At 35.1% G+C, this 11,481-nt stretch overlaps 1 protein-coding gene across 8 annotated transcripts; it reads left to right on the top strand.

Moving 5' to 3' along the window:
* The first annotated feature begins 2,073 nt into the window (after nucleotides 1-2,073).
* On the top strand, nucleotides 2,074-11,010 carry LOC18442779 (serine carboxypeptidase 1). 8 transcript variants are annotated; one of them, XM_088852523.1, is made up of 5 exons: nucleotides 2,102-2,398; nucleotides 2,488-2,595; nucleotides 3,145-3,418; nucleotides 6,034-6,132; nucleotides 10,598-11,010. In XM_088852523.1, exons 2-5 carry the CDS (start codon nucleotides 2,585-2,587, stop codon nucleotides 10,604-10,606), a joined length of 393 nt encoding a protein of 130 aa, XP_088708649.1. In that variant the 5' UTR covers nucleotides 2,102-2,398; nucleotides 2,488-2,584; the 3' UTR covers nucleotides 10,607-11,010. The 8 variants fall into 8 exon arrangements, 4 of the variants coding, with proteins under 4 accessions (XP_088708649.1, XP_088708637.1, XP_088708648.1 ...); XM_088852511.1 differs by having other exon boundaries at nucleotides 10,724-11,010; XM_088852522.1 differs by lacking the exon at nucleotides 10,598-11,010 and adding an exon at nucleotides 6,618-6,937.
* Nucleotides 11,011-11,481: the final 471 nt, after the last annotated feature.

An 11,481-nucleotide genomic window follows, 5' to 3' on the forward strand; every position in this document is an offset into this window, starting at 1 on the left:
CGACATCCATTAATAGGACCCCACACCCCAAACTAAAACCGCAGCAGAAGAAGAAAGACGAGAAAGAGAGAGAGAGAGAGAGTCATGTTACAATTACAAAACAGGTCCTCAACACTTCTGTCATCGACGCTGTTGTAATTGTTGCATCCTGAAGTTTCCCATACACAATTGGCACGCAATCGCAACTTGTGATTTTACATGTAGAGAGTATTGTGGTCGGACCCGAATTGATGAAGGATCAGACTCCAAGCCTTCTCCTCCTCCTCTTGTCCACAGTGGATCGGACCTGCATCCATATCCGTATGGATCCTCTCCCTCTTCTATCATCCCTAACCCTTCTCCTTTTTGGTTCCCTCTCTGTTATATTGTCTCCCCCTTTCTTATGTGAAAGATTGTCTGTGAGAGTGATGGAATGGTGCTCTTACTTTCTGTTTCAATAAACAAATAGTGTGCCTCAGTTGATGCAAAGTTCTTCATATATGTACGTGTATGCAAATTCTTCCATGTTTGCGACTTTCTTTATCATTTTTTTTTGCATGAAATCAAGCAATAAAATTGTAATTCTCTCGACAAAGGAGGGCTCCCACCGGGCTGGGCTCGAGCTGTTTTTGCCCGGTCCGGAAATTAAATTGTGGGCTCTAGCCCTGCCCGGCTCGGCAGGGGCCGGAAAAAAAGAAATTTCGAATCCCGTAATGATGGGTGTTACCGAAATTTCGAAAAAGTTAGAGAACGAAATTTAGGAAACTATTTTTATGAGGGATGGTAATCGGCTGTGCAGGTCGGCCCAGCCCTAAAAAACAAGATCCGGCCTGGCCCGCCCAATCCTCATTGGGCCAAAGGTAGTCTCATTGGCCCAATTAGGATTGGATCGGGCTTGGACTAGCCCATTGAGAACTAGGGTTGCGCTAGGGCTAGGGATAGCTGGCCCAAGCCAGGCCCCTTGCTGGCCCTAATAACAATAGCCCCTTCAACTTTTTGGAAGAAACGATAGGTTGTTCATTGTTTCTTAACCCTTTGTTTCTCAAAGGGGGATCGATTTATTATTGAGCACTTATACTATGCTTCCTCGGGAGCACAATTAACTTCTACTTCCTCGGTCAGCTGACTTAGGAGGATTTTTTCAATATGAAAATTTGGCAACCACTTAAGCATCACTAAATAAATATTTAAAAAATTAAAAATTAAAATTTGAATTATTTAATACTTAAATCTCACCCTTTAAAAATTAGACGGTTTCTAATCTTAGTAATTAAAATTAATATTAATAGACACTCATACACAAATTGTGTCTTAATATTTATGTTTTTTTGTAAAATAATGAAAGTCCATAATTACTTTCATTTTCTTTTAAAAACCCAAAAATAATATTTATAACAATTTTTAAATTTTTTTTACATGTTTATGGCCTGATAGAGCCAATCTGGCCGATCTACCAATTTGGATCACTTGTCCACCATCGGAATGGGTGAACTGGGCCACTGATTCGTTTTTTTAAAACATTGGACGACATAGTAAAACCAAAAGATATTCTACTCTCTCAAGAGTATACACTCCATTTACTCCCTCAATTAAAACCCTACCCATGATTAATTTTAAGACGCCACATTTTGGGGATATAACCCCTTTAACACATAGGTTGACCTAAATATAAAACATTGGCTAATTGCATCCACTAGGCACTAGAAAAAAAAATATGCCTCAAGATTGATTAGAAACCGTCTAATCTCAAGATTTCATGAATACCTACGCTAAATTTTTTATATTAAAAGTAGTTGAATTATGGGCTTGAACACAAACTTATATGAAAAATATGCTATATGTTTTGTGAATGCTACAATGGACGTATGAGATGATGCCTTTAAAATATGACTTATAAAACTTAAAAACTAAAATAATAAAAAAATTTAAGGGAGTGGGCCCCACCACCCCTGCCTTTTGATAAAAATTAAGTTAATTAATTAGGTCAACGTCCCGTTAATATGTTGATAGGGAAACATAACAGTATCGCAAAAGTCATTAATGGTTGATTTCGTCCCCATTTTCTTTTTGATCAGGCCTTTCCTTTTATATAAAGGAGGTCATAAAACTAAACTTTAAAAGCAAGCACAAGGTATCCATAAGGGCCTCATGCATCGCAGCTATGAAGGGTTTAAAAAAATTTGTGGTTTTGTCCCTTGTTTCAGTGGCCATTGTTATGTGTCATTCCGGCTTGCCTGAGTGAGGAATGAGAGCAAAGGATGAGATCCTTGGTGGGCTGCCCGGGCAGCCGGGAGGTGTGAAATTCCGGCAGTTTGCAGGGTAAGTGACAGTGGACGAGAGGGCCAGGAGGCCCTCTTCTATTATCTTGCTGAGGCTGCTGAACCTCTCTTCAAGCCTCTACTCCTCTGGGTTAATGGAGGTAGGCTAGAGTTCTGGTTTGGTTCATGTACTGGATCTTTTACTTTATAAACTGTTCAGTTTTGATAAATTGGATGCTTTGGTGCACAGGTCCCGGTGTCTCTTCTCTGGGGTATGGAGCAATGGAGGAGTTGGGACCATTTAGGCTCAATAGTGATGGGACGACCCTCTGCAGTAACATACATGCATGGAACAAAGGTAGAACCTCGACCCCTTCCCCCTCCTTTAGGAGTGAGAATTGACCCGATCTGGATCAGCAAATTGGATTTTGGATCTTATTCGGATCTGGATATAGACCCAAAATTTGGATTCAAAATCCTAATATAGAGCCGAAAGTCAGGTCCGAATTGAAATTCGAATCAAATCCGAGTGAAGGTGGAACCGATCTGGATCTAGATTGGGATCCAACCCAGTTTTTTAAATAGCAAATTTTTATTTTATATTTATAATTTTTTTAAAATTATATGTATATAATAATTAGGATCTGGATCCAGATACGGATCCGATGTATACTATTCCGATCTGGATCTTGGATAATATCTTGGGTCCAGCTTAAACTCAGATTTGACCCAAATCCAATGTAAACTATTCATATCTGGTTGGATCCAGCCCCAATTCGACTCGTTCTCACCCCTACTACTCTCCCTATCTTGACTAGGGCATTATTTGCATTTCCCTATATTGAAAATGGTTAAGTCGTGGAGAGATATGGGAGTTCTTAAGCTTCTCAACTTATGATGTATGTAGTGGCGACGTATTATTCTTGGAGTCCCCAGCAGGTGTTGGCTTCTCTTACTCCAACACCACCTACGATTACGATCATAACGGTGGTGAGAGTTCCACATCTGATGCGTACACTTTTTTGATCAACTGGTTCGATCGATTCCCAGAGTACAAGAACAAGGATTTCTACATCTCTGGTGAGAGTTATAGAGGGTATTATGCTCCACAAATGGCTTACCAAGTGCTCATGCACAATCAATTGACTATAGAAACCATCATCAATCTCAAAGGCATTGCGGTGAGATCCCATTTCTTTGCTCAATTGTTTTATTCAGAGATCAAGTATGATAGATAATCATAAAACTTAGAAAGAGACGAAACAAACTGAAAGAATTATTTCCTTGGAACGCCGATTCTAAGTTTAAGGGCATTTCACATATCGGTAACCCTACATTACACGACGAAACAGATGAGGCGAGAAAGAGGGATTTCTTATGGAGCCATGCTCTCATTTCTTCTGATTAGACCTTTGATGCCATCAACAAATATTGCCAGTCGTCTCCAAACTCGACAGAAAACCAGCAGCAGTGTGATGTAGGGCTCAATGTGCTCCAAAAAGTCTATGATGATATCTACACTTACAACATTTACGGGCCTAATTGCAACTTCAATGGCTTCACAGAGCCCCGCCTTTGTTCTAAGCCATGAGTTTTTTTTTTTTTTTTTTTTTTTTGGTAATTCAGTGGGATAGAGCCCCTACCCTTGATAGCAATTGAGCCTTGGATGTAGCGTTGTATATTGTCAAGCACTAACCAATAAAGCGCAAGCTCTTTTCTTGGGCCATGGTACCCTTCAGTCTCTGTACCCTACGCTTTCTCCGTCGTATATCTAGATAGAGTTATTTATGTACGGACCTTACAATTTTAGATAAAATAAAAAATTCTTCGCTTATAGGCAGAAATTACAAAGAAAGTCGGCAACCCATCTTTTTTTTTATTTTTTAAAATTGCCCCTCATTCAACCTAAATTTTGATTTTTTTAAAAAAAATTTTTTTTTTTTAGTTTTTCGAAGCAATACCGCAAACTTTAAACACTGCCCTACTAATGAAAAAAGATTTAAAAAAAGTAAAAAAAAAAAATCAATATTCAAGTTGATCGATAGGTAAATTGAAAAAAAAAAAAAAAAAATAGGTTGACTGACTTTCTTTGTAATTTCGACCTACAAAGTGAGCATTTCGTATTTTACCTAAAAATTTGAGATCCGTACATAAATTAGTTTACTTCTCATTTACTATACTAATGTTCGATTTGTCCTCTTTCCCCATCCCCTCATGAAAGAGTTGTTATGCGTAAGAATTTGATCCTCCTTGCACTGATCTCTACGTCGAGAACTATCTCAATCTCCCTGAAGACCAAAAGGCCTTTCATGCTAAGATTACCAGATTACCGTATCCCTGGAGCATACACAGTATATATTCCCTTTTTCTCTTTTATTTTCTATGGAAATGTGTAAGAAATGTGATGAGTTCTACAATTTTCTCCAAATTACTTTTTCTACTTTGTTTTTTTTTTAAAGGGTGCAGTTTGCATACGGATGCATCTGTAGCTGTAGAGGTAAGGTGTACCTTCAAATTTTATCATGGTATATAATTTTGATGTAAAATATTCTTACGATTATCTCAAAATCTATTTTTATATCTAATTATAAAATTTTAAATTTAAAAAATATTTAAAATCAAAAAGATCTATAAACATATGAAAATCTTAAAAATGGATTATATAGATAATATGTTATAAAATGCACTATTTATGAGACTTAAAATCTTTTTATTTTTCATGGTCATACATCTCGATGTCAAGATGATTAATCAAAGGGTTTTTCAACATTAAAACTACTTTTTCCGATGGATTTTTGAGGTGCATCCGTAGTTCTGCATTATAAAATTGCATCCTTATATAAACTTTTTCTTTTTTTTAATTATTATTCTTTTTGTCATCTTAAATTATGTTCTTCATGGGGTTTATAGGAGGAGTTTTGGTTACTTAGTGTGTTTTTCTTTTTTTGGGTGAGTCAATGGGGAAAGAGCCTCTACTTTTGGTAGGGGTTGAGCCTAGTATGTAGTGTTGCAAATCGCCAAGCGCTAACCAATTAAGCCCAACGTTGTTTTTTTCTTCTTTCATGTGTTTCTATCATAAAAAATGGAACTCCTAGAAATATCAACATCTATGTTCGTCAAGGCACAATACAAGTATTGTTCGCCCCCTCATACAGGGAAACTCATGTAGAAATTTGTAGAGTGATTTACATACAGATCTTAAAACTTTTAGGTAAAATATGAAATGCTCCACTTATATATGGAAATTACAAAGAAAATCGTTCAACTCACTTTTTTTTTCAAATTACCCCTTGGCCCCAATTTTTGATTTTTTTTTTTTTTTTTTTAGTCTTTTCGTTAGTAGACAGTGCTTTAAATCTTGGCATACTTCTATACTAACGAGGAAAAAAAAAAAACAAGAAAATTCAAAATTCGAGTTGACCAAGGGCAATTTTGAAAAAAAAAAATTTGGTTGACTAACTTTCTTTATAATTTCTACCTATAAATGGAGCATTTTATATTTTACCAAAAAATTTAGGGTCCGTATGTAAATCACTCAAATTTCTAAGCCTAGACCACACAAATCTGGTGTGATTTTCAGTTCATCTACATTATTGGACGGTGAAGATTAACCTCAGTCCATATGGACGGTAGGGCTTTGTAGTTTGTATCATATATATATCACATTACAAATTATCTAAGATATGTCAGCTGTGTACAGTAAGTTCTATGCACATGCTATTGTGTATGACATGTTTTCCGCTAAATATGTGTTTCAAGAGTTTATGCCCTCACGTTCGAAATGCTTTCTCTGTAGCCATCGAGTGTTCTTCCGCGATTGGAGCGATCGCCCAACTACGGTCCTGCCCCTCATACAGGACGTCATGGCACATGGAATCCGGGTGCCGGTATAAAGGTACGTCTCAACTATAACAACCATTATTTACATTTTTGGGGGTGAAATTTTTAAAAGTGATTCATTTATGGATCTTAAAATTTTAAGAAAAAAAAATACTCTATTTATAAGTGAAAATTATAAAGGTCGGTCAACCTAATTTTTTAACTTTTTTTTAAAATTATTTTTTGATCAACGTAAAAAAATTTTTTTTGTGTTTTTTTTTAGCTTTGTAGTTAGTAGGACAATGCCTTAAAGCTGGAGGCACTGCCTTATTAATGAAAAACTAAAAAATTAAATCAAAATTAGGGTTGCTCGAGGAGCAATTTTGAAAAAAATAAAAAACAAGTGGGTTGACTGACCTTTGTAATTTCCACCTATAAAAAGAGTTATTTTGTATTTTACGTAAAATATTAAGATCTGCACGTAAATCAGTCAATTTTTAAAAATACCTCTAAAGTATTAATTGCAACCCTCACTTTCTCTCTCCGCTTTGTGAGGTTCAGCGCATAGAGAGATTTCTTCCCTAATTTGAAGTAATCTGTACATGCAATAGAGAGTTAGACGCTCAGGTTCCGTCATCGGCACAAGAAATGTTGAAAAACTTGAAGGAAGAGATGGACCCACTCCTATGATTAGGGACAGTGTTTTAAGACTATTGATCACAAAGATCAGGCTTTTATCAGAACTATAAGAACTCTGTAAATTTTTGTGTACCTCTCCATGGCCATGAAATCCTTCTTAAAGAGGGATGGAGGGGGTCATTCTCCAATGTTCGACTTCCTCTTAAAATCTTTGATAAAACGTGGCCCTGTAATCTTGGGAAGTGAGTGGTTACTTTCTAGCCGTTAAATAACGGTACTTTCTCTCTTTAAGAAGCCTCCTTTTTTTAGTGATAAGCATTAAATTATAAAAGAGAAAAACATTTCACGTTTAAAAGCCCTATGGCCACACACACGCGTACCAACATCTCTCACTTGGCCATGAGGGCCAGATATATTGAAATATCATAAAGTCTTTACTACTTAATGAATTTAACATTTATGTATATGATTTTGTCATGAGGCTTTCACCCAAGTACGGGTATACATCTCATAACAAAAAATATCCAAAGTCATGTCATGGTTTTTCACGCTAATGCGGTTTTTCCTCTCATGACCAATACATCAAAAAATATCCCATTTGGGAGTTCATGACTTAAATATTTCTAAGTCTCATCAAAGCTACATGCTTTGATAATATTTCTGCACTCAATCCCCTTGTTAAAGGATCTACAATCATATCTGAAGATGGCAAATAACTTATAGTTATTTCATTCTTTCCAATAATATCATAAATATAATGATAATCAATTTCAATGTGCTTACCCTTGGAACTATAAGCTCCATTTCTAATTGATGAAATAGCAGTCTGATTATCACTAAAAAATTTAACAGGTCCGTCGGCTATATCCAACTTTAAATCATTGAAGTGTTTTATCCAGACAGCATAAGTCATAGCAATGCTACAAGTAATATACTCGGCTTCCATATTATATTGAGCTACACATCCTCGTTTCTTACTAGACCAAGAAACACATCCACCTCCAAAGAGAAATACAATTCCTGAAGTTGATTTTCTATCATCTGGGTCTCTAGCAAAATCTGCATCAGAGTACCTAGTAACCTCTAAGTTGTCAGCTTGGAAGCACAACTTATAATTTTTAGTTTTCTGAATATATTTGAGCATCCTTTTTACAACTTGCCAATGAGCCATCCCAGGATTACTCTGAAATCTACTTACAAGACCATATGCATAACTCAAATCAGGTCTTGAACACAACATGGCATAATTTATGCATCCTACAGCTTGAACATATGGAATTATTTCCATTTCAACTTTGTCACTATCATTTAATGGACACATTTTATTTGATAATTTCAATTCTTTACAAACAGGTGTATTTATGGGCTTGCAATTTTCCATCTTAAATATATTTAAAATACTTTCTAAATAATTTTCTTGAGATAAACATAGAAGTCTTGAACTTCTATCTCTTATTATCTTAATGCCCAATACATATGAGGCTTCTCCCATATCTTTCATCACAAAATGGGAACTTAGACATGATTTGGTATGGTTAATCATGCCAATATCATTACCAGCTATCAAAATATCATCCATATATAGTGACAATATAACAAAATTGCTTTAACTATTCCAAACATATACACAATGGTCTAACCTATTGGCTATATAACCAATTACAGTGATTGCATTATGAAAAGTTAAGTATCATTGCCTAGAAGACTGTTTTAGACCATATAAAGATTTATTAAGTTTATAGACAATGTCTTATTGGCCTTTAATTACATATCATTATGGTTTTTTTATCTATATATCTTCTTTTAATTCTCTATTTAAGAAATCTATTTTGACATGTATCTGAAATAATTCTAGATCATAATATGCAACTAATGCAAGGATGATTCTAATAGATGAAAATTTGGCTACTGGAGAATAAGTTTCTACATAATCTATGCTCTGCCTTTGGGTAAATCTTTTAGCTACCAACCTAGCTTTATATTTATCAACGGATCTATTTGCATTAAGCTTTTTCTTTATGACTCATTTGCAACTGATGGCTTTTCTATCTTTAAGGAGGTCAACCAACTCCCAAACTTGATTTCTTTTAATAGAATCAAGTTCATCATCCATGGCTTGAGTCCACTCAGCAGAGTCATGTGAGCTAATCGCTTCACTGTAGCTTTGAGGTTCATCTATTGCATACTCACTCATTGAAAAGTAATTATCTTCATTCATAAATACATAAAATTCTTCTAACGTCGTAGGTGGGGCTTTAGTTCTTTTAAGCTTATCTGGTATACTTGATTCAATTGAATCATTCTCACCAAATGTAGAGGGAGTCTGAGAAACAGGGTCTTCCAGACCCTTATCTTTAACAATTTCATATAAGCCAATAGGCTTATTTAAAATATTTTCATCATCTATATTTTCTAATAAATGAGACTTACGACTCTCTACTAATGATCTAGTATCATGGTTATAGAATTTATATCCTTTAGAATTTTCTGAATAGCCTATAAAGAGCATTTTATAGTTTTACTTTGTAATTTATTTCTATTTTATGGTGGTATAAGTACATGTGCGCAAAAACCCCAAACTTTCAAGATAGTAAGGTCAGGTTTCCTACCTGTCCATAATTCATATGGGGTCAAGTCTATAGATTTAGTTAGAACACGATTAATGATATACATTGCAGTATTGAGAGCCTCACCCCAAAAATGAGGTAATAAATTTGAATGACTCATCATGGACCTAACCATGTCCATTTCTCCTTTCAGCTACACCATTTTGTTGTAGTGTATATGGCATAGTTGTTTGGTGAATTATATCATGCTCCTTACAACATTCAAAAAATAAGGTGGAACAATATTCACCTTCCCTCTCTATTTGAAGAATTTTAATATGTCTACCTAACTGATTTGCTACCTCAACTTTATATTATTTAAATGTTTCTAATGCATCTGATTTCTTACTAATTAGGTATACATATCCATAACGTGAATAATCGTCTATAAATGTTATGAAATATTTCATACCTCCATGCGTTTTCACATTTAATGGGCCACATATATCAAAGTGAACAATACTAAGTAGTTCACTAGACATTTTCCCTTTAAAGAAAGGCTCCTTAGTTAATTTACCAGAAATACATGACTCGCATGTTTTGAACACAATTCTCCTAAATTGGGGAGCAAGCCTCTTTTAACCATTTGATTCATTTTATCTTTATTTATATGTCCTAATCTTAAGTGCCATAAATATGGATCATTCATACATATAAAAGCATCAAAAGAAGCATCAATATAACCAGAAAATGATGAACTTTCATTAATATTCAGTCGATACAAATTGTCAACTTTAGTACCGTACATCAAAGCTCTAGAATGCTTCCCAATGGTAACCCGACCAGACCTGAACTTTATTTCACAACCCTTGTCGTCTAGCCTTGGGACAGAAATCAAATCGCACTTCATATTGAGCGCATACAATGTATCAGTCAATAAGAGATTTGTTCCTCTTGGTAAACACAGCTTGAAAGTATCAACACCTAGTACATCGCAGTAGGTGTCATTTCCCATATAAATCCGTTGGTTACCGGCTGCAATCTCTTTCAATTTTATGAATCCATCTTTGTTCCTCTAGACATGTCGAGTGGAGGCTGAGTCGACCCACCAATTTCTTAAGTCATGATCGGCAACTATTGATTCTAGGACTACGCAGATCAAGTCCTTTCTCTTATTTTGATTATTTCGAACAGGGTTGTTATTTTAATTCCTATTTTTATTTTTCAACGTAGGATAATTAAACTTGATGTGCCTAATTTCCTTACAATAAAAACAGGTCTTCTCAACCTTATTCTTTTGATTTTTAAAATTTCTCATCATTCCCTTATACCTATTATTTTTCTGATAATTGAAAGGTTTATTAAGGATCTGAGAAGATGAACTTTGGGCAAAGTGGAGCTCATTTGACTTCTTCATCATTCTTCTCTCAGCTTCAATACTAAGATGCATAGGAAGATTTAACATGGTTATCCCTTGTGTAGACTGGTTCAATGCAATTACAACAGACTCCCAAGATGGAGGGAGACAATTAAGGACAATGGATACTTGCATGCGATCGGGGACTAGATTCCCTGCAGCAAGATCCTTTACGAGCACAGTCATTCTCGGTCACTGAGTCTGTTTCTTTCATTTTGCAAGAATTGTATTTTTCTAACAACAATTGTACATGGGTCGCAGATGTGGTTCCGTACTTTTCAGATAGGGCGCCTATCATACTTTAAGTTGTGGTGTAATCCTCAAAAACTCTAATTAAATCATCTTCCATAAAGCTCAACAAAGTAGTCCTAGCTACTTTATTGTCTTCTAACCATTTTTCAAAGCTCCTTTTGGCTTGACCATTGGCATTAGGCTCTAAAACTTGTGGTTTTGTTTCTAGAACATAATCTACCCTATCTTGAAAAAGAATATATCCGATTTTTCTTTTCCACATAGAAAAATTGGTCCCATTGAGTTTTTTAAGTTTGAATAATTCTGACATGACTAGCCTAGAAGCCATTTTAAATTTTTAGATAATACCTAAAGTTCAAAAAAAAAAAAAAATTAAGTATGTTCAAGAAAGGGTTGTCTGCTAGTTAACTCATTACGTTTGCCGACTCTCAGTGAGCCGCAACTTCAAAGAAAATTTTTCTTGAACAGTTTATGTTCGCACTGCTGTGATGCAACAAAAAATTAATAAAGTAAGGCAACAACTATTTTTATGTCAAATCTTACATAAGACTAATTTTCATTAAATATGTGC

This window comes from Amborella trichopoda, chromosome 1, assembly GCF_054954075.1.
Source record: "Amborella trichopoda isolate Santa Cruz 75 chromosome 1, AtrichopodaSantaCruz75HAP2 v2.0, whole genome shotgun sequence".
NCBI classification, from domain to species: Eukaryota; Viridiplantae; Streptophyta; class Magnoliopsida; order Amborellales; family Amborellaceae; genus Amborella; species Amborella trichopoda.

Excerpts from the sequence above, each read along its gene's own strand:
- LOC18442779 (XM_088852511.1), top strand. Across the intron at positions 3,419-6,033 it reads TCAATCTCAAAGGCATTGCG|CCATCGAGTGTTCTTCCGCG; the intron begins GTGAGATCCCAT and ends CTTTCTCTGTAG. Across the intron at positions 6,133-10,723 it reads ATCCGGGTGCCGGTATAAAG|ACTGGTTCAATGCAATTACA; the intron begins GTACGTCTCAAC and ends TCCCTTGTGTAG.